This window comes from Castor canadensis, chromosome 1 (genome assembly GCF_047511655.1).
Source record: "Castor canadensis chromosome 1, mCasCan1.hap1v2, whole genome shotgun sequence".
NCBI classification, from domain to species: domain Eukaryota; kingdom Metazoa; phylum Chordata; class Mammalia; order Rodentia; family Castoridae; genus Castor; species Castor canadensis.
The window spans coordinates 193,688,410-193,712,983 of record NC_133386.1 but is presented as its reverse complement, the minus strand read 5'-3'; the positions used below and the strand labels follow the sequence as shown (position 1 = coordinate 193,712,983).

The 24,574-nt window shown below is 52.5% G+C and overlaps 1 protein-coding gene across 5 annotated transcripts; it reads left to right on the top strand.

Annotated features, from left to right (window-relative positions):
• The first annotated feature begins 345 nt into the window (after positions 1–345).
• Positions 346–24,574, top strand: Tnks1bp1 (tankyrase 1 binding protein 1). Of its 5 annotated transcripts, none has more exons than XM_074045723.1 (12): positions 346–463; positions 3,355–3,466; positions 4,552–5,185; positions 7,055–7,124; positions 10,934–12,304; positions 14,161–16,298; positions 21,620–21,992; positions 22,223–22,373; positions 22,498–22,625; positions 23,196–23,353; positions 23,600–23,672; positions 24,124–24,574. In XM_074045723.1, the coding sequence occupies exons 2-11, from the start codon at positions 3,373–3,375 to the stop codon at positions 23,658–23,660; spliced, it is 5,178 nt and encodes a 1,725-aa protein (XP_073901824.1). In that variant the 5' UTR covers positions 346–463; positions 3,355–3,372; the 3' UTR covers positions 23,661–23,672; positions 24,124–24,574. The 5 variants fall into 5 exon arrangements, with proteins under 5 accessions (XP_073901824.1, XP_020023213.2, XP_073901835.1 ...); XM_020167624.2 differs by having other exon boundaries at positions 350–463; positions 3,358–3,466; XM_074045734.1 differs by lacking the exon at positions 346–463 and adding an exon at positions 815–1,413 and having other exon boundaries at positions 3,358–3,466.

Here is a 24,574-nt window from a genome sequence, read left to right as displayed (position 1 = left end):
AAGCCTCTCCAGTCGGCCAACGGTTACCTCCTTGCTGGCTGCGCTCTATGGTGCTGCAATCAGTGCAGGCTGCTGGGCGGGAGAAAGGGCTGTCCAAAGCGGTCTCCTCTCTAGGCAGTCATCTCGGTGGCACTCGGTAAATTGCGTCAGTTCGCCCGCCCGAGCCTGGGGCGGGACTGTCATTTGCAAGATCATGAATAATTGAGTACGGCGCGGCGCTTGTTTTGCATACGGTGGGACAGGACGAATTCTGCCCCGGCTCCCCGCTCCGGGTTTCCGCCTATATGAATATTCATGAGATGACCTGGGGGCGTGACTCTGGGCGGTGCTAGGGGTGGGGCCCCGCGAAACTCGCAGTGGCTCGGTCCCGCGGTGGCGGCGGCGGCGGCGGCGGCGGTGGCAGCGGCGGCGGGCACTGGTGTGGGGGCGCCGAACCGAGCGGAGCAGGATCCCGGGGGAGCGCGTGAGTGCGCGGGCCGGCAGGCAGGAGGGTGAGGGAGGGGGCGGGGTCCGGGATCGGGGGCGGGGTAGGGGCCTGGAGGAGCGGGCGCTTTCCAGCCGGGACCTCAGGTTGAGGTGGTGGTGGGGGTCACCAGGAAAGTTTGCAGGAGCCGGGGCGCTCGGGATGCAGGGCACCGGGGAGCTGGCGCGTGTGCGTGGGGGTGGAGGGCTTATGATGTGGAGCTCGTGCCGGCGGAGGCTGAAGAAAGGGGGGAGGGGGTGAGGGCTGGGGCGGGGCCGGGGGCGGGCAGAGCTGCTAGGGGGACCCCTGCTACCCCCCTTCCTTCGGGCCTGCGCTAGCCCCTTCCCCCGGCTCCCTCGGCACGCCCCCAGCCACCGCAGTCCGCCCCCACCTTGTCCTCGTCGCCAGTCCACCGTCTGTTCGCCGGCTGCCTCACAGCCCGCGCACAGTCCTCTGCTTCTGCCGCCGCCCCCTCCTCCACCACCCTCTTCTGCTCCTCCTCTTCGGCTGCTGCTGTCCGCTCTGTGTCCAGAGCTCCCCACTGGGCCCCTCCAGACAGCTCCTTGCCCCGGGCTGTTCCGTCTTCCCGTTGGCCCTCCCTCTTCCAGCAGTTTACATGCTATCCCCCTGGCCCCAGATCCAGCCGGGAGAGCCTAGGGGCAGCCCTGCCTGCGCGGAGGCCCCTAAGGCGCCTGTCCGGGTTTGGGGCTGCCCTGCTTCTCCCCAGTCCTTGTGGTTGTCTTTGCTGCTCGGATCGCTGGGCTTCCACGGTCCCCTGGGGGTGGGGAGTGCTTAGAGCCGCTGTGATTCTGCAGCTTCTGACCATGGCCTTGGTCACCTGAGGCTCCTGGCTGAGGCCTCTCAGTTTCTGAGGCCACCTTCCCATTTAGGGAGCCCGCTTTCATCGCTACAGCCCCTCATAACCACAGACGTGCCCATAAGGCTCCCAGGTGAGAGCATTTTTTGGTTCTGGGCCACCATGTCCCTTGTAGTAATGTTCAAGGACAAGAGGACAATTTTGTTTTTAATTTTATTTTTCTATCACGTGCCCTTCCCCCACATACACACTTGGCCTGGCTCTGCACCTTATTCACCCACTCACAGTGGGCAGTCCACCCTGTTGGCTGATCAGTAGGTTGACCAGTGCTGTGTTTCGCTACCCTCTTTCTTCATACCCTTTCCTATCTTTGAAACAAGCTGAGACAGGGTCAAAGATTGGGGGTGTGTGTGGGGGAGAGGGTGTGTGCAGATTAAGTATCACAGATTCCTTAGAATTTTTCACTGTCTTCTTAGACCAGGTAGAGTAGGAGGTTGCAACCCAGCAGGTCTAGGTTGTCCTCCAGGGCTATATGCATACCAGGTGTTTAGAAGCATCTCCTCCTCTTTAAGAGGGTTAGGGCTCTATTCCCCCTGCTGGAGAGCCTGAGGGGTCTTGGGGGTGGGAGGGTGCTTCAGCAGCTAGGATGGGAACTGAGGAGGTGGTGGAGTGCCTGAAGAACAGGTGACATGACTGCCCCCCCCCCAACCACCACCACAGGGTGTGTGCATGTGAAGGAATGGTCTGGGAATGCTGGCAGCCTGGGGTTGGAGAGAGGAGAGTGGTTACCATGGATGTTAACTCATTGGTGACGCCGAATGTAATCACAGTAATAATGGCGCATGTTTACTGGTTGCTTACACATTGAGCATTGTCTGATTTAAGCTTGGAGAGTCTTAATAACCCCATTTTTCAGATAGGGGAAACTGAGCCTTAGAGAGGTCACACAGCTAGAAAGTGGTAGTCCCACTCAATATTTGAATCCTAAAATATCAGACCCAAAAGCTCCTGTCATAGGCTTAGAGGATAGGGAACCCAATTTGGCTTCTACCATGGTTTATTTCCACCATGGTTTATTATCACCTGGTTTGTTTTCTTCTTCTGTACCCCCTCAGAACTCTTTTAGGCCATTCCCAGGCTGGTGAGTGATACCCACATATTCCCATTTCATAGGCTATGTCTGTCCCTCCCTCATTGTCCTGGAAGGGGGAACCCCAGGGACTTTTCCTCTTAGTTACCCCACCCCCCGGATGTTCTCAAGCCCTGTCCCGTTCTCCCAGCCCAGGCTAGGCCGGCTCCTCCTTCCCCTTGGCGAGGCTCTGGAAATCCAGTGGGAGGCCATTACTATGGCAACAGGACTAGGCCCTGGCTTTACCTCATCAAATTCCAAGCTGAAGCCAAAGCGATTGAGAAATTAAAGAAAAAAATGTATTCCAGATGTTTACTTTTTATTCCTTATTTTTCCGTGTTTGGATGAGACTGCTCTGAGGGAGGGGGAGGGGGGCAGGGAAGGAGAATGGGGAGAAGGGGAGGAAGAGAGCCACTCCCAGCTGTGGAGGGAGGAGGGGAGAGAGGGAGGGAGAGAGGGAGGGTTTGTGAGCGGGAAGGGGGAGGTGGAGCCCCAGGTTGGGGAGGAGCGGGTTTTTCCCGTCTCCCATGAGGTGATTCACAGAGAGGCTTCATACTTTTCGGTCTTCTTACTCTGCCTTGAGTAGATACCTCCAGAGGGGCTGCCTGACCCAAGTGGGGGTGCCTTGGGAACCGTAAGTGGGGTGTCTTGGAGAGCTTGTCATAGGAGGGAGCTTAGTGGGGGTAAGCTCCAGGACTTTGAGATCAGGAGACCAGAGTTGGAGAGGATCTGGGAGAGTTGAGGATGTGGCTGTGGGGACCTCCTTTGACCTCCTCCAACCCCCTCCTGAAGTTCCCTCTTCCTGTCCCACACTGTGTCTGCTAGAAATAGGAAACTTTCCTGGCTAAGCCTGCTGTCAACGCCCAAACTCTTTTCCTCCCTCCTCCTCCTTTCCTGGGTCCTTAGCCAGCCCAGCTCACACTCCTCTACTTCCCAATTCTCAAGCAGGGTCTGCTGCATGTGATGAAGGTATCTACTCTCAGGGAAAGCACAGCCATGGCTTCCCCACCACCCAGGGAAATGGAGGAGGAGCTGGTGCCTGCTGGTTCTGAGCCAGGTACTGATGGGTGATGGGTGCAGGGTGGGGCACTGGCTGGGAGGAGGGTGGGGAGGGGAGAGGCTGCACCCATATTCGAGGGGGGGGGTTAGTTCAACGATGATTCTGTTGAGGTGAAAGTGAGGAAACGCAGGATGAGTTCAAAAGGTTCTCAGTGCATGTTGAGGCTTATATCTCCATCAGGTGTGAGAGCACAGAGGACCTTTGAGATGATGTGGATCATGTTGCATGTTTTGTAGAGAGGGACACGATGTGGATCATGTTGCATGTTTTATAGAGAGGGACACTGAGGCACAGAGGGAGAGTTGGAGTACACCTCTTGGGGTTTGAACGCATACCTTCTGGCTCCTGTCTAGACTCTTTCCTAGACTTAGCTGAATGAGCAGGTGATAGAGTATTCTGTTGTATAAGGGTTTGGGCCATGAGTAACTTCAAGGTTTTTTTTATTATTTGTCATTGGAATGCCTAATATAGAAGGTAGATTTCTGGTCTTTATTTATTTATTTTCTTGTAACAGACTTATTTCTGTTTAGGTTGGGTCAATAGTAAGTTTGCATTCCTGATCATATACAGGATGACAATGGGAAGGTGGCCTGGGAGTGTGGTGGGGGAGGGGACAGCTGGGAGGCAGGGTGGAGAAACTCAGCTGGGATAAAAAGTTCACTATGGAGATAGAGTAGAATGTCATATAAGGGAGAGGACTAAATTGGGGGCAGTTGCTTACAGTGTGGGCAGGCAGGCATTTATTTATTGGCTCATTCACTCATTCATTCATTTGGTAGGAATTAGTGTTGGATGGAAAATAAGATGCAAGAGAAATAAGGTGCCTGCAGGGTCCATAAATAACTTTAGCTTAAAAGGGGAATTGGATAAACATTTTGGAACTTTGGAGAAGAGAGAAGATGCTTCTGGGATGAGTGTAGAAAGTCAAGGAAAGCTTCATAGAACAGGTGGCATTTCACTTGTGCCTAGAAGGATGTGAACATTCTGAAATTGGAGGGTGGGAGATTTGATGGAATAGGAATCACAAGAAGTTTGCTTGCTCATTCTTCTGACAGCCTCCTACCAACTCTTCCTTTTTGTAGGAGACCCTCGGGCCAAACCCCCAGTCAAGCCCAAGCCCCGGGCCCTGCCTGCCAAGCCAGCCCTGCCTGCCAAGCCCAGCCTGTTGGTGCCTGTTGGGCCTCGGCCTCCCCGGGGTCCCCTGGCTGAGCTGCCTTCTGCCCGGAAGATGAACATGCTGGCGGGACCCCAGCCCTATGGTGGCAGCAAGCGTCCCCTTCCATTTGCACCAAGGCCTACAGCTGAGGCCTCTGCTGGAGTAGAAGCCACCCAAGAGTCTGGGAAAGATGAGACTGGGAAAGAGGAGCTGCCGCCTTTAACACCCCCAGCTCGATGTGCTGCCCCAGGGGGTGTGCGGAAAGCCCCTGCCCCCTTCCGTCCAGCCTCAGAGAGGTTTGCAGCCACCACGGTGGAAGAGATACTGGCCAAGATGGAGCAGCCACGGAAAGAGGTCCCTGCCAGCCCTGACCGCCTCTGGGGCTCCCGCCTCACGTTTAACCATGATGGCAGCTCACGTTATGGCCCCAGGACCTATGGTGTGATCACTGGTCCCAGAGAAGATGATGACAAGACTCTTGCCAGGAGATGGTCCCAGGAAGGGCCAGCAAAATCTCCAGTAGAATGCCAGGAAGAACACAGCAAGACTGCTAAGGAGAGGTGAGGCATGGAAGGTTGCGTGTTTTCTTGCAGCCTGGAGGTTGGGGAGCAAGTAGGTGTTCCCATCTAAGGCTGTGGTCCTCAGCTTTAGGTTAAGCGTGTGCTGTGAATATAGCAGACACCAGTCAAAGTCACAAAGCATTTCCCCAGCAGATGGAGCTGTCATTACTGTATTTTTTTTTTTTTTTTTTTTTGCTTTTGCTACCCTGAGGATTAAACCCAGGGCCTTGCACATGCTGGGCAGATGATTTATCATTGAGTTATATCTCCTGCCCAATTACCATATGATTTTAAAAATTGAACATTTCTTTACAGAGATGGTACATGTTTATGACAGACTCCTAGTGTTCAGTACAGAATTTTGTTTTTAGTTTATACACTGAGAGGTGGGCATCAGACTTTGCTTCATCGACTCCATGGCCATCTTGTTTGGGGAAGGGACTGTTATATCCATTCTAAAGATGAAGAAACAGGCTCAAAAGTACTTTCCATATTCCCTCAGCAAATAAGAGGCAAAGATGGAGTTTAAATTCAGTTCTGTTTGATGCCCAAGCTTCTGCTCTTTTTTTTTTTTTCCTTTTCTGGTGGTATTGGGGTTTACACTTGGGGTCTCACACTTGCTAGACAAGCACCACTTGAGTCATGTCCCCAGCTCTTTTTGCTTTAGTGTTTTTTTAATAGGGTCTCGAGTTTTTGACTAGGCCACACCTCCCACTGGGTGACAAGTGCATGCTACTACTCCCAGCTTACTGATTTGAGATAGAATCTCACTAACTTTTTGTCTGGGCTGGCCTCTAAATCCTCCCAATATCTGTTTCCTGAGGAGCTGGGATTGAATGCATGCGCCACTGCACTTAGCTGAGCCTGTGCTTTTTAACTGTGAACTCCTTCTGTGGGAAGAGCAGTGTTCCAAGTGAGGAGTGGTATCAGGATTTGTAGTGCAGACTCTCTGTCAGTGAGGCGGGTCTGATGGGAGAGATAAGATACATCTTGATGCTACTTTAGTTAGTGTCTGCACAGAGATTTTGGCCAGTTGGAGACATTTGCCCACAATGTACTTCCCCAAAGTTGGTGCTAGTGGAAGGCTGGCCAGAAGGTGCCCACTGGGGTAGGGGGGGCACAGGGCACTGAGGAATTTTGGGAACCAGGACTGCACAAACTGTTCTCGGGGCAGGGAGAGCCAGCTGGAGGCATGGCTGGGCTCAGAGACTGCCTTCCCCTTCCTGCTGTGGAGGCTAGGGCTGCTGTGGCCTGGGCTAAGTGGGAACCTGAAAGGTTGGCCCTGCCCTGCCTTCCAGTCTTGCCTTTCTCTCACCTGTAAATACCTGGAGGCTTGGCTCTGGAGTTTGCATGTCCCAGACCAGAGCTGCTGTGAGGTCACACTGCTTCCCAGGCTTGGCTTCCATCCTCCGTCCAAAAAGGGCTTAAGAGGAACAACTTAAGCCTTGGAAAATCACTCTTCCCCTTCCTTCTGCATCGCAATCCTTCAAGAAATACTGGCAGGGCAGCTAGGACCAGCTGCGCTGTCTGGCTGGAGAAGAACTTTAACCCCTCATGGGGCAGGGGAGGAGGTGTTACCTTCTTGGGAACAACTGAGGGGTCTGGGCACACAAGGTGCTTTTCCTAAAAAAGCTCAGTGAATTTAATTCTGTATGTGCAGGTAGGGAGTAGTTACTGTCTCCTTAACACTTGCTCTGTGGAAACTGCAGTTTCCTTGTCACTAGTGGCTTTAAGCAAGCCCTGGGAGAAAATGCCTGAGGCGTTTAATTTTTGGGTGCTGTTGAACTCACTTAGGGAGACTTTCCCTTTACAATTTTGTGGCAGGCTTCAACATCCTGTGCTTCTACTTCCTGTCTCTCTCCCTCACAGGAACCCCCCTTCCAGCCTGGCTATCAACGGGGACCTGGCTAAGCTGGCCAGCTCTGAGCCACCTACCAATGTGAGTTATCTTCCTGTTATGAGTAGATTGTTGTATTTTAGGACTTGAGGTCATGTAGATCATCTCTTCCATGCTCTGTGTGGTTTAGATGGGGAAAGTGAGGCCTATGAACTTGCCCAAGGGCTGGTTCAAAGACCCAGATTTCTCAACTCCAGTGTCTGGATCATCAAGGTGGATAAGTGTAGTTCCTGTTATGAGGCTGGTCATTACAAGCAGTAATTATATCCACAGAACTGCCACTGAGTAAGTCCCTACTATGTGCTAGGCACGTCCTAGGAACATTCACCTACTTAATGCTTGTGATAACTCTGGCTACAGATCCTGTTGTCCCATGTGAGAGCTGAGAATGCCAGGGCTCACAAGACTTTCACTTGTTTGGCCTGAGGCAGGAACTGAGATGCCAACTCCAGAGCCCTTCCTGGCTGGAATGCTGTTTCTGGGTTTCCTGTTCATTCCTTCTTTCCCCCTACCATGCATGCTCTCCTGAATAAACCACATGACAGATGGTCCTTCTTGCTTATAGAGCCCTTGCTAGCAAAGGCTGTCTTGTGATGGAGATCTGACTTCATTTATGTGTCTTCCTATAGTAAGTAGGCTGAGCGCCTACTGTGAGCTCTATGTTGGAGAAGCAGCAGAGAACAGAATATGCACTGCCCCTGCTGTGAGAGAACTCACTTAAGGCAGGGAGGTAGACTCAAACATAGACATCCCATAGGCCAGCAGATACATAGTGTATCAGACGAGTGCTGGGAGAGTTAGAAAGATAGTGTGTTGGGTAAAGGTAGTGGGGACGGACGCCCTCACTGCTAAGGCCAGGGCAGAGCTTAACATTCTTGGTAGAGGGCACTGCACACATAGGCAAGGAAGCCAGGATGTCTGGGTTTCAGTGGGAGAGGAGTTAGGTGGTAGGGAGGACCGGAAGGGGAGAGGGCTGGATGGTGTAAAGGCTATCAAGCTGCTATAAGAACTTGAGTGAGGGGGAAGACACCGTTAAGGATTTTGGAGAAGAAGAGTGATGTGCTGCTACTTAGTTGTAAAGATATCATCTTGCCTGCTGGGTTAAGAATGGGGCACAGGGAGGTTAACAGCAGCAGCAGGGACCAATTGGGGGATGTTGGAATAATGCAGATGAGACCCTGGAGGTGGCCAATAGTGGAGGTGGTGAGAAGTCATTGATTCTGTGATCTAAAGGTGAAGAGGACAGGACATTTCAGATAGATTGTTAGAAGGAGGAGGAAGAGAAGGAAGGAGGAATGTAGGAAGACTCCAGGGCTTTTGACTCAAGCAACTGAAAGGGTGAGATTACCATATACTAAGATGGGGACATCTGAAGGTGAAGAAGGACTGAGAGAGATATGAGGAGCTTACTTTGGAGTTTGTTGAGTTCATGATGCTTTTTAGACATCCAAGTGGAAACAAGTTATTGGATATTCTAGTTTGGTGTTCAGGTAAAATGAAGTCTTGGGAATTGTTAGTGTAGAAGTGATAGCTGAGACTGGCTGAGGTCACTGAGGGAGTGGGTGGCAGTGCAGCAGAGATGAGGCTTGAAGGTACAGCAAGGGAGACTGGGAGGAATCAACTGTGAAATAGGAAGAGAGCCCTGCTAAGCCAAGACAGCCCAGGACTATAGGAGGGGCTGGCAACCGCCAAATGCCCTGCATGGATTGCATCAGGTGAGGACCAGGAGCTTGTTTTACCTATAGGGAGGTCATTAGTGACCTTGACAAGAGTAATGAGGTGGCAAGGTGAAGGAGAAAGCCTGTTTGGAGAGGGTTCAAAAGAGATTGGGACAAGAGGAGCCTCTGATAGTGAACATAGGCAACACTTTCAAGAAAACAGATGGTAGCTAGAGGGAGATGTGGGGTCAAGAATGATTTTTTTTTAAAGACAGAAGAAATTAGAGCAGTTGGTCTGCTGATGGAAATGATCCAGGAGGGAGGGAAAAATCAATGATGCAGGAGAAAGAGGCAGGATTGGCTTTAGCCGGGAGCAAGGACAGTGCCTGGATATAGAAGGGGAGGCTGAGTACAAATGCTTGTGCTCCCTTGGAGGTGGCATTGGGAGAGGGTGCAGCACATGAGCATTGTCTGCAAGTAGCCTCTGTTCTGAAGCAAGGTCTTCAGCTGATGGAGGATGAGGAGGAGGTGTTGGAGGTTTGAGGAGAGACATGCAAATGTGTTGCCTGGGAGTTAATGGAATGAGGTGTGGTGGAGTTGCTGGGTAGCTCTGAGATCTGTCAGTGGTGACTCTGAAGTGAGCCCAGCCATCATGACTACATATTTTTCTCTAGTCATGTCCACCTGCCCTGTCTAGAGACTAGCCTAGGGCTTGTGGAGAGCTGTATTTAAACAGGTTACACAATCTGATGAAGATAACTGGGGAGTTGTATAAAAGATGACTGTAATGGTGGTAAAAAAGAGATGTGAGGGCATGAGGGCCCTGGAAGCAGGGAGAAGGAAGTAGGGTTAATGCACTGTGTTTCCCAAAGGGGTTGAAGATTGCAGGAGTTGAGGAAATAGAGTAAGCAGGACACATAGGGAGTGGTGATGGGCCAGTGGAACACTATAAATTGAGATTATGGTGATGGTGGTAAGTTATTGGGAAGGATAGGGGTAGGGCATGATCTTGGTCCCTGAGTCAGTGGGGAGAAGAAGGTCAAGGTGCAGGTTAGTTAGAATGCTGAAAGGGGTCGACTGTGCTCTTGGAATCACTGTGAATTATAACAGTGGTGCTGGGAGGGTTGTGATCCAGGAGCTACAATTTTCAAGGAATGAGGGGTTTGTAGGAGGCTAACAAGGAGGGACTGTGGGAGGTGTAGTTTAAGGGCATGAGCTTTGATACTAGAATATTGTAAGAAGGAGGGTGAGAAAAAGCAGGCCCCTTCCCCCTCCCAGACCCAGCAGGTGATCATGGAAGAAAATCTATGCTGTGTTGGAGGGGGCAGCCAAGGTTGGATAGAGCCAGAGTCATTTCATTTGTTGGGGGTAGGCAGAGTGAAGGAGGGCCAAAGGCCTGGTGTTAACCCTGACCCTTTCCTCTTCCTGGTGTCTTCCTGCTACTCCATTCCCCATCATCTCACAGTAGCTATTTTTTCTATATCTGATCTTATTTAATCCTTATTTAACTCTTGAGTTAGATAATGGCTATTGCCATCAGCCTCCAAGTGCATATGGGGAAGCTGAGGCTCAGAGAGACCTGAGGGAGGAAGCATTTTTCTTATAGGAGGCAGTGCTGGGATGACTCCAAGACAGGCATTTTTCATGCCCTTTGTCAGAATCCCACAGCCTTTCTGCTTCCTTGGGTAGTGTTAGGACCTGTAGGTGCACAGAGCAGGGTGGGGAGCACTACCCCTCCCCCGGGCCTACTCCTGACCTTAGAATCTGCTCTGAGATAAACCCCTTCCTTCTCCCCCTATTTAGATGGTCAAATTTCCTATTCACTTTATAAAACAAGTATTCTTCACCCATCAATTGTGGCCTCTTAGGAAATCCTCAGATGAGCTTTGGGTTGGGTGGTTGGTTGGGTTTGAACCACTGAAATGGTAAGAATCATGCTAAATGAAAAAGACTGGGTATATTTTATGCGGAAAAGATAAAGGAGGAGAGCTCCATGACTCTAGGAGGTTTAGGAAGCCCTGCCTGAGAGAGCCTGTGGGTACTCTCTCAGTTGCCCTGAGCTTTGGTTTCCTCCTCCCCATTTGTGCAGCGACAGCATGAAGAAGCAGCTGACCTGAGATCTATGTGGGGCTGGAGGGGGCTTCCCCCCCACAGCTGAGATGTGAGTGACAGCTCTTGACCTTTGTCTTGCAGGTTTCCGAGCCCTGGGTCCCCTCAAGTCCAGGTCCCACCTCAGGGCCTGGAGGCTCTGCCAGCCCAGACCTCTCCCCTGAAGTGTCTGGGCCAGCCCCTGGGTCTCCCCAGCTTCACTCACCTGATGAGAGCTCTCCCTGCCATTGTCAACTTCCAGAAGCCCAGAGTCCTGCAGCTTCTGAGGCTTCTTCCTGCCTCCCTGTGACTCCAGCATCTTTCTGTGCAGCCCTGCCTGATGAGGGCACCTGTCATCCCCCTAGCTCCGTACTTCCTGCTGAGGTAGCCCCAGAGTCTCCCAGACCCAGCAGCCCTCCCCTGGAGAAGGTCTCCAGATGCCACAGCCCAGAGCAACCCCCAGCCACCTCACCCCGGCCCTTGATAGAGGGGTATGAGTTGCTGGATCTTGCTCGGACGTTTCCATCTGGGGAGGAGGCAGCAGCCAAGAGAGACACAGACCCCTCCCCCAGCAGTCTGGCTCAGCGCCGGTTCTCTGAAGGTGTGCTCCGGCCACCCAGCCGGGACCAGGAGAAGCTTGGGGGCTCGTTGGCTGCCCTGCCCCAAACCCAGGGAAGCCAGTCAGCCCTGGATCGTCCCTTTGGGAGTGGGGCAGAGTCCAACTGGAGCTTGTCACAATCATTTGAGTGGACCTTCCCCACGCGGCCATCAGGTCTGGGTGTATGGCGACTGGATTCCCCACCTCCCTCCCCTATTACAGAAGCCAGTGAGGCTGCAGAGGCTGCTGAGGCTAGCAATTGTGCTGTGTCTGATCAGGAAGAAGGAGTGTCCCAGAAGGGACAAGGGGCTCAGTCGGCTCCAGGGGGCCCCGGAAGGCCTAGTTCCTGGGTGCAGGGGGATGACCCATGCATCTCCCCACTCCAGAAGGATGATGGAGAGAGTCAGCCTCAGTCTCCAGCTCTTACTTGTGAGTCCCCATCTACAACTGAGTTCCCTCCAGGAACACCCCTACTGCAGGCAGAGGAAAGGCATCAGGACCAGGAGCCACTGTCTGAACCAGAATGCCCCCTCCCTCTGGCCACCAGGGAGGCAGCTCTGCCCATATTGGAGCCAGTAGTGGGGCAGCAGCAGCCAGCACCCCCTGACCAGCCCTGTGTTCTCTTTGCTGATGCCCCTGACCCTGGGCAGGCATTGCCTGCTGAGGAGGAGGCGGTGATCCTAGTCCAGGCTGAGACCACCCAACCCAAGACAGAGGCTGAAGACTGCTGTAGGACATCCCCACAACCTGCAGTCCCTGACAGCAGCTCTCGCTGGCTGGATGAACTCCTGGCTTCACCACCACCCAGTGGTGGCAGTGCAAGGCGGGGAGCTGGATCTGAGCTAAAGGATGCATCATCCCCAAGTACCTGCTCTGAGGTGAGGACAGGGACAGGATGGGAGGAGGCCTCTGGGGATGGAGGCCAGGGCCTTGGTAAGCGTCATTCTTGCAACATGGATATAGCAGTGAGCAAGACTGCTGTGGACCTGCACCTCATAGCTTTATGACCTGGGAAAGCTGGCAGAGCTGCACAGGCTGGTGCTGAGGGTTCAGTTGTAGTATGAGTTCAAATCCTGACACCAGTACTCACTAGCTGAGCAGTCTTGGGAGTATACCTTAATTCTAAGCTTCAGAGGGTCCTTTTATAGTAATTGCATTTGCCTTTTATAATGGGCAAAATGAAATATAGAAAGTGCTTGGTGCAACGTGTGGCATATGCTAAGTGTTCAGCCCATGATTACCAGGAATACTGTGCAAGGCAAAATAGCATAGTCATTTAGAACCTGATAGTATAGCCAGTTTTCTGTGCACATCTCCTAGTTCTGCTGTTTCTTTGCCCAGATGTTACCTGTCCACCTCTGTCTCGGTTTCTGTTTCTGTAAAATGGAGCAATGGGTTCTACTTCAGAGGATGATGGTGGATATTAAATGAGTTCTGACACGTAACGTATTAAGATAGTGCTGGGCTCATCATAAGTGCTTAAGTGTTGGCTTTTATGACTGAACTACCCTTGAGTTCCAGATCTGTTTTGTAGATGGGCAGCTGAAACCTAGAGGAAGCAGATCTTTGTGCACAATTACCCAGCAAGTTTGGTGGCTGGGCCTAGGCCAGGGCACCAGTTCCCGGCCCAGTGCCCTTTTTCCTACCAGGCTGCCTCTGCATTAAAGGGCTGGGATCCAGGTGGCTTTTGAGATTTATTTTTCAATCCTGGCCTGGACGGGTAGGGGTAGGACTGGAGGCAAGGGGTGGGGGCTCAGGAGTCCAGAGGAGGAGCAGGAAGGGGTTAACATCAAACTGACTCTGCAGTAGGTGTGTCTGTCCCAGGATGTGGGTGACTCAACTGGCTTCTGGGCGGGGCTGCCAGAGCTGCAGCTGCTCTGAGGGAGCTCAGGGAGCTGGGCCAGGGAGCAGGAGCTGGAGCCGTTGGACAGGTCCAGGCTAGGGGAGCAACCCAGCCCTGTCCCATACTCACCGCACCCAGCAGCCCCAGGGTGGTGGTGGTGGGGGTGGGGCCATGGCCCAGCCTGGTTGTGGGGAAGCCAGCATGTCTGTCCTGGAGCGGCTGCTGGCCAACGCAGCCCTGCGGGATGAGGCCGGCAGGCTCAGAGGCCCTGAGCCCCGAGCCCGCCTGCCCTCTGGGGTGAGTCAGGGAAGGTGGGGTGGGAGTGCAGGGAACCCTGTGCCAGAGACTGCCGCTCCTGGCTTTCCTGGGCCGGCTGAGGTGAGGGTGGAGAGCTCTTCTGGTGAGAGCAGGCAGAGGATCTTTCCTTGGGAAGGAAGGGCCTGGGTACCCAGGAAGGGGATCTGTGTCTTGACCTCTCCTAATTGAAAGGGCCCTCCACTTCCCCCCCAGTCCTATGTACAGACTGCTCCTTCAGGCAGGATTTCTCCTGGCACTTAGCCAGGTGTTGCCCAAGGGTTGTAAACATGACCATAGGACCATTGGTTGAGTGCCCATTTGTGCCAGGTTATGCTGAGTAGGTGTTTTAAATGATCTTAATCCTCTCACACTGGCTCCTTGCAGTAGAAATTGTCTGTTTTTAAGGATGAGGACCCTGAGGCCCAGAGAAGTTAAGTGATTTGCTCAAGGTCACACAGCTGAAATCCAAATCCTGACTCTGTTCTAAAGTGGGGCTCTCTGGCACTGGAGCAGCACTGACTGTCATTCTGGATTGAATTCCACCTCAGTTGACTGTAAGCATTATTTCTTTGTCTGTTTTTTTCTGATTCCCAGGGACTTCTTGGCTGGGCCCAGAAAGATCTGCAGAGTGAATTTGGAATTGCAGCAGACCCACATCCTGGCAGTTTCAGTCCTTCCAGCTGGCGCCAAGATGCTTCTCAGGACTATGATCTTGGGGGCACAAGCCCTCTTGGAGAGCCAGGCCTTGGGGAGAGGGACTGGACCAGCAAGTATGGCCAAGGAGCTGGGGAAGGGAGCAGAAAGGAGTGGGCCAGCAGGTATGGCCGTGGCCAGGAAGGGAGAGAAGGCAGCAGCAGCCAAGACTGGAGTGAAGTATCTGCCCCAGGGGGGCTCATGGCCCATGAGCGGGTAGTTGGAAAGCCAGCCCAGCTGGGCTCTCAGAGCCAGGAGACTGGTGTGCAGGAATGGGAGTTCAGAAAGAGGGATTCCCAGGGCACTTACTCCAGCCGGGATGCAGAGCTCCAGGACCAGGAATTCGGAAAGAGAGGTTCGCGGGGTCCTTACAGCAGTGGAGACGCAAGCCTTCAGGACTGGGAATTTGGGAAGAGAGATTCTCTAGGCTCCTACGCCAGCCAGGATGCAGAGGAGCAGGGCCGAGAATCAGGGATGCAGGACCACCATGGTGGCTATGGCAGTCAGGATGCTGAGGAGCAGGACCGGGAGTTTGAGAAGAGAGACTCTTCACTTGGCACCTACAGCAGCCGGGCTGCATCACAGCAGGACGAGGAGTTTGGGAAGAGCTCATGGATGAGGGACTACAGCAGCAGCAGTGGCTCTGGGGCTGTCAGTGCACAGGACAGAGGCTTTGGACCGCGAGCTCTGAGTTCTGGGTTCAGCCCTGAGGATGCCCAGCAGCAGGATGAGGAGTTTGAGAAGAAGATGCTGAGTGGGGAAGATAGCCTGGGTGAGACCAGCAGGGATGCAGGCCGGCCAGAAGAAGGAGAGTCAGGAGGCCTGTTCAGCCCCAGCATCCCCCATTTGCAAGATGGGGCCCTCAGGCAGAGAGACGAGGGTAACTGGCAGGGCAGTAACACGAATCAGGATGTTGGAGGGCTGCAGGGGAGGCCACTGGCAGGGGCTCAGAGCCCTGTTGATACTGACCTGGAAGAAGGGGAGCTAGGGAAGCAAGGCTGGGATGGGGAGTTCAGCCTTAGTGTTGTCCGTCAGCCAGAGGCAGCATTTAGCCCAAGGCGGCAAGACTGGAGTGAGGACTTGTGCATTGAGGCCACTGAGAGGAGTTATCAGTTTGGTGTCATCAGCACGGACAGAGTGAGCAGTGCTTCCAGTAAGATGGGAGGTGGTCACTTTGTGCCTCCTGGAGAGACCACGGCTGGGGCCGTGGACTGGACTGACCAGCTGGGTCTCAGGAACTTGGAAGTATCTAGCTGTGTGAGGTCTAGGGGCTCGAGTGAGGCCAGAGAGAATGCTGTGGGACAGATGGACTGGTCAGACAGCCTGGGCTTGAGAGACAGGGACCTGGCCAGCCGTTTGGAAACTAGAGGGTCTGAAGAGCCCAGAGGATTGGGAGCTGGGGAGAAGGACTGGATTTCTGATGTTGGGGTGAGGAGTAGAGATTTGGCTGGGGCTGGGGAGGTGAGAGGCCACAGTCAGGCTAGAGAGAGTGGTGTGGGACAACCTGACTGGTCAAGTGTGGAGGCAGGAGAGTTCCTTAAATCAAGGGAACGTGGAGTTGGACAGGCAGACTGGACACCTGATCTCAGACTGAGAAACATGGCCCCAGGGGCAAGTTGCAGCCCTGGAGAGCCCAGAGAGCTTGGGGTGGGTCAGGTGGACTGGGGCGACAATCTAGGTCTAAGGAATTTGGAGGTGTCCTGTGACCTGGAGTCTGGAGGTTCTCGGGGCTGTGGAGTGGGGCAGATGGACTGGGCCCAGGACCTGGGGCTTCGGAACATGGAGCTCTCTGGGGCCCCAAGTGAAGCAAGGGAGCATGGAGTAGGAGAGATGTACCCTCGCCTGGAGCTAAGCCCTAGGAACAATGGTGGTTTGTCCCCTGGTTTGGAGGTCGGAGACCCCCTGGAGGCCAGGGAGCTAGGGGTTGGGGAGACAAGTGGGCCAGAGACACTGGGTGAAGACAACTCCTCACCTTCCTTTGAGACCTTCCCTGAAGACCCTGGAATGGAGACAGGAGAAGCCCCAGGCTTTGGAGCCAGGTAAGGGAGCCCCATCTGAGGGTGGGAGGGCAGGTGTGACTGTTCTCTAAAGAAGCGGAATCTTTCTAAGGAGGAAAGAGCCAGCTTTTCCTGTGGACTTGCAGTGTTTGGAAAATGGAGACTTTGGGCTGTGAAAGTTTAATTTTGCTTTAGCTGCTTTGTATTGAAATATGAAACATACAGAGGTGAATTCCTTTTTTTGGAGGATGAATGTAAGGTGTTTACTCTTTTGCAACTCATGTTTTAGGTTTTTCTTGGTGCTTTTGAATGGTGGCTGTGTGGGGGAAGTGAAGTCTGCCACATCTTGAATGGTTCATGATGGATTCTGTTCTTGTACACAGTGGTCAGTTCTCCAGGCCTCCTAGCCCTGAAGCCATAGGTACTCCTGGGCCAGGAAATGTGGTGCTTCCACAGGTAGAGGAAGGAAAACCTCGTGTCATCTTGGCCTGGTCCACTACAGATGGGTGACGTGGTGCTCATTGTCCAAGAAGTTAGGAACTTGGTACACTTGCCTGCCCTGTCATAGAGCCCAGGCAAGCAGCAGTTCAGGAACCTGAAACTGTTGGGACCTGGCTCCTGGCCCATGACCTTGATCCCCCACCCCAAGTTGCTGAAAGAGGACTTTCCAAAGGAACAGACTGGTATTTTAGGAGTCAACTACAGTCTGTCTCATGGATGTTCTAAAACCAACTGAGGTGATTTCACACCTTTTGGAAATGGTGTGAACAAAGGCATCAAGTGAATATGTCATTAATATTTCTATCCATTGAGGTTTTATTTTATTTTCTTTAGTAGAAAAATTTACCTTTTCCAGCCCCAGAGCGGGAGCTTCCCATTGGGCATGTGGGAAGGGAAGGGAAAGGAGGTGTTGGTGAGGGCTGTTCAAAGTGGAAGGGGCAGATGGTAGTGGGAGGAGGGAAGTAGGGACCAGGAAGGGGCTGAAGAGGCTCTGGATAGGCATTGGGTGAGGCATTTGGGATGGAGGTGGAGCAGGAGGCCAGGAAGGAAGCTTTCTGGGGGACCAGGCTGTTGAGAAGTGGGAAAGTATAGGAAATGATGGAGGCTACAATAGAGAGTTGTGGAGTTGGGTATACTTAGAACTAGAAGTTGGGAAGCTCCTGTGATCCTTGACTAGTTGCCTGACTCAGCCTCAGTGTCTAACAGTTAGACTTGGGAAACCCAGGGTTCTGGCTGTAATATTCCTGGTGCAGGGAGGTGGGCTTGGTGTGGCTGCTCCTGATTTCTCTTCCAGGAACTCAGCACTCCACATGCCCCAGTGCTCAGCTGCTCATTTTTACCTCATTGATCTTCGAAGCTGCTCTGTGAATCTGGGACAGGGATTTTGATTCTCTCCCTTTGGCAGGTCAAGAGAGTATGTGACCCTCATAAGGACACAGAGGTGGCAATATGTCTTTTCCAGCTTGTTTCTGTCAACTGCTTTCAGATGTGGCTATTGTGTTTAACTTAGACTTTCAAAGAGTGGGGCCCAGGGCCCTCTGCCTTTCCCTTCTCATTAGGACAAATGGGGTGGCTCTTGAGAAAGGCAGAGTCCTTCCCTTTGTTTAGCATGGAGGGAGGGGACTGCCTGCAAGCTGGCAGGGTAGGGATGGCTGTGATGGTTGGGCTGCTTTGTTCTCCATACTTTAAAATGTCTGGGCTTTTCTGGCCATGTTGCCATAATCTAGCCAGTGTTGGCAGTCTCAGGGATTAGCCCTGATGCTGTACAGGTGAGCTTCAGTGTGTGCAGCAGAAAGCATGCCTCTTTCACAGCCTAATGGAAACAGTTGTTTTGGAGGGGCCTGTGTGGATTTTATGCTTTCTGGCAGCTTTTTCCAAAATGTGTCCTAACAAAAGCCAGTCCATGCTTATGGTTGGAAATGTGCATGCTCTGTGGCCATATGAGAGACTCAGTGTGTCTGGTAGGACATCTTAGGACCTTGAAGTTGAGGAGTGCAGTGTTGCTCACTTACCTAATGAATGGTGTTCTGAGCATCTGACACAGGGAAATTTTACCTGATGGAAAGTTTTAAGAAAAATTTGGAGGTTTCCTTTGTATCTGGAAGTCCTTGGGAGTAGGGCAAAGTAGTCTGGCTTTGGGCCCATCTGCTGAACTTGGGTCTCAATTCTCTCACCACCTCTGTGACCTTGGGCAGGTGCCTTCTCTTAGGGCTCCACATTCCTCATCTGTAAATTGGGAGTAGTGTACTCCCAGTTCCCATGGAGTTTTTGTGAGGACCAGGTTAGTACATCCAAAGTAATAGATATAAAGCTGTCCAGCATGTGGTAGTCACTGAGAAAAATGTTAGTCACCTGTATTTGTATTCATTTTGCAAGTTTGGATGTGATGTGTGATTCATAAGATGAGACCCTCAGGGACATTTTGTCGTCATCTTCATATGGACAAAAGTGTCTGTGGACACTGTTGGCTGGACTGCTGTCTGGTACAGCTGTGGTGAGGCCAGCATGGAGGTGGGTGGGGTGGGGAGAGCTTGGGCCTCTCCTGGGTCTGGGGCCATCTTGTCCTGGTAGAGTGGTGCTCCTAGGTACCCCAGAGCTAGAGTACTGTCCTTTCCTTTTTCTGGCCTCCTCGTCATCCCTTGCTCTTCTCCTTGGGCCCAGAAACACAGAAGTCTCTGAGCCATTTTGGGGTCTTCATAGAGGCCAAGAGTATCCTCAGAGATCAAGTACCCCTACCATTTCATGGGTGGGGAAATGGGTCCACAGAGGCATTGTAATTTACAGAGGTTCCCATAGCTTGTGATTGCGAGTTTCTTTTTGTTCCTGTGTGCCCCAATCCTGTGGTTCTCTCTGTCTCCCTAGGATCAAGGCCAGCTGTTGTCCCTTCAGGCACATTGTTCTAGCTACAGCCTTGACCTTCTCTGATTTCAGGTCTCAGAGCCTTAAATATCCTGGGTTTGTACCCTAGGTATGAGGCGGTGGTGGGGTCAGGGCTGGGATAGTCCAAAGTCCAGACTAGGTGATGAGTATAGATGATGGGAGATGAGATGCATCCTTGAAGATGGCGAACATTATCCTGGTAATTTGTTGTCAAGTGCTAGGTGCATATTTCTGCTAATAAACCCAGCAAAGTTTATATTTGCTTTTATTATCCCCATTTTACAGATAAAGAAACTAAGGCTTAGAGTAGACATGTAACTTGTGACCAAGGCCACTGGTACAGAGGGGACAGAGCCTGCATCTGTCCAGGAGTGGCAGGGCTCAGTACCCAGGTCCCTAATTTCTTTTTCCTTTGGCTTACTTGCCAGGAAACCTCAGGTTGTACCCCTGGGCTCTCAGGGGCAGGACAGCTGCTCCTGAGATAAGGGGTGAAGGCGAGGCCTCCGGGTGGATGCATACTGCATTTTCTAGGGTTCTCCCAATCACCATGGCCACCCCCAGGGCCCACCCAGCTCCCTTTGTTGACCTCTGCCCTTGTGGCTTGGGACCAGCTTTCATTCGGAGAATGACTCTTTCCATCCACCCCTTGGTTGTAGGACCTTCCCTTGGCTGCTCTGCCCTTCCCAGGAACGGGTTTGGGACCTATCTTTTCAGACGTGGTGGGGACCCATTGCTACCTCTTCCTCACCATACTTCCTGACCCTTAAACTGGCTTCAAGGTGAGCTGACTCTGGCTCCCATCCAGGGCTGCTCCTGATTCTGCTGCCTTGCTGTACCGCAGCAACTGCTATCACCTTCCTCTCTCTCCTCCCTCCCCACACTCCTCTCTCTCCTCCCTCCCCACACTCCTCTCTCTCCTCCCTCCCCACACTGCTTTAATTTCCTTCTGTCAGCAGCTTGTGGAAAGACAGACTGACGCATGTTCTATGCCTCCCTGCCCCGTCTTCCTGCTCAGTATTGACTCACCTGCCTCATTCTCCTCCCCATTCAATACCAGGGGAACTCGACAGCCTGGCTTCTGGGCACCACCAGCCAGCCTTTTCCCACCCCTCTGTGATGGCTTGACTATGGGGTGCATGCATGTATTGTGGTGTGGCTCTGTGCTGTGTGTAGGTGTGGTGGATACCAGCACACACCTGTCCTGCCTGAGCTGTGCGACGAGTGTGTGTGTTTTAGGGAGTGAGAGCTGGACATGGTGTGAAGTAGAGTCCATGAGAGTGTGTGGCGCCTCTTGGGTGTGTTTGTTATAATCCCTCCAGGTTATGAGGGAGAGGTAGGCAAAAGACGCATAGGCTGTGTTGAAGTCCAAGGTGACTCCGCCTTTCATTCACTCAGCAAACATTTGCTTTGTCTGGCTCCTGGGCCAGGTGCTGGGGGCACAAAGACAAAAAGGGCCTGACTTTGCCCTTGAGGAGCTGGGGGTTGGGACAAGGGACAAAGAATCCTAGGAGTGAGCATGGGCTGGCACAGGTTGGAGCCCACAGCTCAAGTTGAGGGGCCCATGCTGGCTGGCTGGCTGGGGGAGAGAAGTAGACAGCTTCAGAGGAGGAAGTGGGCTGAGCGAGAGTCAGTGAAGGGACAATGGTGTAGGGCAAGTGTCCCAGGTGAAGGAATAGCTTGTGTCTGTGTATCTGGCTGGGGGCTGGGTATGTTGTAGGCATCTGTGGTTATTCTGTGGGACTGGAGAATAAAGAGATAATGATGTGGGGGTAGGGTGGAAGATGACACAAGGTTGCATAGGCTCATTCCAAGAAATCACTGCTTAAGCAGGAGGAAGCATGAACAACAGCAATGACAGCAGTAATAATAGCTGGGATTTGTAGACATTTTGCTATTTGCTGTATGTACTAAGTGTTTTAGCTTCCTAGTTCTCCATTCCCCCATCCCCTGCCCTGCATTCATTCAAGGTCTCAGGTACAGGTTGGGCGTTCCTAATCTGAAAATAAAAAATTCAAAATGCCCCAAAATCTGAAACTTTTTGAGCATAGACGTCTATGCTCACATTATGTGTCATAAGTAGAAAATTTCATACCTGGTTTCACATGACAGGTCTCAGTTAAAATGCAGGTGCACTAAAAAAACAAACAAACAAACAAAAAACTATCTATCTACCTATCTATCTATATAATTACCTCCAGGCTGCATGTATAAGATATAGATGAGCCATAGATGAGTTTCATGTTTAGATTTGGATCCTGTCCCCGAGATAGCTCATTATGTACAGGCAAATTTTCCAAAATTTGGAGAATATCCGAACTCCCTTTGAATCCTGCTGCTTATTCCTCTCCAAGCTGTAGTAAGTGGTAGATTGGGGATTAGAACCTAACAGGCTGGTCCAACCCCTCCCCTCTAGGCTGTGGGCTTCAGGCAAGAGAGACCAGGTTTCACCAGTGACCTTATTTTCTGGTTTGTCCTCTTTGCAGCTCTAGCAGGTGTCTGGCCCGCTCCCCGCCCTCTGGCTCCCATTGCCTATTAGAGGGGATGCTGGCAGCCAGCAGCTCTAAAACTACGGCTCGAAGGGCATCAGCGGCCTCAGGCCTCAGGGTCCTGTTGGAGGAGGAAGGAGTCACAGCAGGTGCTGACCAAGGGGAGCCCCTGGAGCCTCTGCCTTCGAGGGACCCTATGCCCTCCTGTAGGCCCCAGCCTGATGGTGAAGCCAGCCGGACAGAAGAGGTGGATGGCAGCTGGGGCCCAGCTATGGCCAGGCGGGGCGAGCAGGGGCCTACTCCAACCCCTCAGCGGCCCCCACAAGGCCCTCCCCCCAGCTGCCCCAGTCAGGACTTCTCCTTCATCGAGGTCAGTGCAGAGCAAGCCTGGGGTGGTGGGTGAGCAAGAGCCTCATTCCTGGGGCTTCCTTGTGTGTTTAGTTTGGGAGGCAGGAAACAGGCTATGGATGCTATGGGAACAGGAAGCTGTAACTGCAGGAGGTACCAGCCATGACAACTATTATTGAGGGACTTCTGTAGGGTAAGGGAGGCAGGACCATGGGGTGGCAGTGGCAATGGTATTGCTGATGTTTTGAGCAGGACACTGAGATCCTTGACAGTGCCATGTATCGGAGCCGTGCCAACTTGGGGCGCAAGCGTGGGCACCGGGCCCCGGCTATCCGGCCTGGGGGTACCCTGGGCCTGTCAGAGGCGGCAGACTCAGATGCACGTCTATTCCAAGATTCTACAGGTAGGATCAATGTATTATTTAGTGGTGTCTCTGTTGGTGTCTGGGGCATGTGATCCAGGTTGTGGGTGATGGTGGCACTTGGGGTGCCACCTGTGCTGTGATACCTACTTCCCTGCATTTGCAGAGCCACGGGCTTCTCGGGTGCCATCTTCAGATGAGGAGGTAGTGGAAGAGCCTCAGAGCCGTCGGACACGGATGTCTTTGGGACTAAAAGTCAATCTCTTTCCTGGCCTGAGCCCTTCAGCCCTGAAGGTACCATCTGATCATTTAGTGAGCACATCCAGCCATCTGGCCTCCTTGAGCCCAGCTTTTGTGTTCTGTATACAGCTATCTATTCCCTTAATCCCCTCTCCCATTCCTCTCAACTGCTCTCCATGGAGGGCTCTGGAAGGTACCTTTACCCTGCTGGACCCCCAGTGGTATGCCAATTGAGATGGAAGGAAGAACAAGGTGGATTGGACAGGAACTCTTGTAAGCATTTGCTCTTAGGCTTGAGGTAGCTGCAGGAGTCAGCCATGGGGTCTGGGCTATGGGGGCATTACAGGCAGAGGGAGCAGAGGAGCAAAATCACAGGTCTGGGAAGTCACTACTGGCTTTGTTCAGCCCAGTTTGTTGAACTTAGTTCAGCAGTATCTTTTTGAGGACCTGCTGTTGTAAGGCAAGGCTCAGCTCTGAAGGAGGTTCTTTTTTGTATGACTCCCTGTTCACTGGGGCAAAAGGATTGCAGAGGGGTCTAGGCCTGGTTCTGGAGACTGCACTCTCTTGGGAGAAGACCTGACCCACTGAATCCTGCCACCTGTCCCTCTTATGTCCATCTCTCAGGCCAAGCTGCGCTCCCGGAACCGTTCAGCTGAGGAGGGGGAGCAGGTGGAGAGTAAATCAAGCCAGAAGGAGTCCTCAGTCCAGCGTTCCAAGTCCTGCAAGGTCCCAGGGCTGGGGAAGCCCCTCACATTACCTCCCAAGCCAGAGAAATCCTCAGGGTAGGTGACTAAGCTCTAGACATCCCCTGACCTCCATGTATTACCCTGAAAGGAAAGCCCCTCTTTACAGAAGGGGAAGCTGACATGCCTCACGCTGTGTAAGTTGGTGACGGAGTTCCAGTTTTCCAGCTCCACCCCAGGGTGCCTGTTCTGGTTGGAGGGCAGATTTCTGTCCTGATGTTGTATTCTCATTTTGTTCAACTTCCCTGAAGTTTACTTTCTGAACCTTTGCACTCTGTCTTCTAGGTCAGAAGGATCATCGCCCAACTGGCTGCAAGCTCTGAAGCTGAAGAAGAAGAAGGTCTGAGAAGTCATGGAGGTGAGGGCACGGTCCTGGGCTTAGATCCAGCTTGGGATTCAGGTGTAAGTAAAGCCTGTCCTGGAGAACCTGGGAACCCTATGCCCCTTCTAACCCTTAGCTCCCATCCCCCTTTCCATCCTTAGCTTAGAAAGAGGCAGGTGAAACCAAGTTCCAGAGACTTGGTAAATCCTTTGGCTTCCCTGTTCCACAGGGACAAACTAGGGGGAGGGGCTTCCACCCTAGTTAGCTTCTTAGGCTCCAGAACATTTTCCAGGTCCTCTGGCCATTCTGAGTGTGGTAAGTAAGCCTGTTCATTCAGTTTAGGGTTTCTGGGGGTACTCACCAGGCTTGAGATCCTAGCCAGAGTCTTTCTCAAAACTGGGCTAAGCTGGGGGAGCCAGAATAGGGGTCAGAGGGAGCTGAAGCCTCATCTTCTCCCCTGATCACTTGTCCTCTTTCACCATTGCAGGTTCTTCCCATCTGGCAGTCTCAGGCAGCACCTGTTCTATGGGGTCCTGAGCAAGGAGATGGCTGGAGCCCCACCAAGGCCCAGGCTGCAGCCTCCATCCCCCTCCACCACTGAGGAGTGTCTGGGAGGCACATTTATGCACTTTGTATCACCTTCCTAACTTTCTTCCACATCTCCCTCCCAACCTGGATTCCATCACTAGTGGTTGAAGGTTTTGGTCCTTCCTTTGTTTTCTTCCTTCCCTCCTCTCTGCTTCCTCCTCCAGCCTCCCTTGGGTTTTCTTTTGATACCAATTTATAGCATTTTTTATAAAAGCCTTTGATTTTTGTAATGGGCGGAGCCCTATCCAAGCCCCACCTCAGATTTTCTTCCGCCCCGCCAGGTGCCCCACAGAGACCAATGACGTTTTGCCACTTGAAACAATGAATAAAGTTTTTTGGGAATTGGTGTT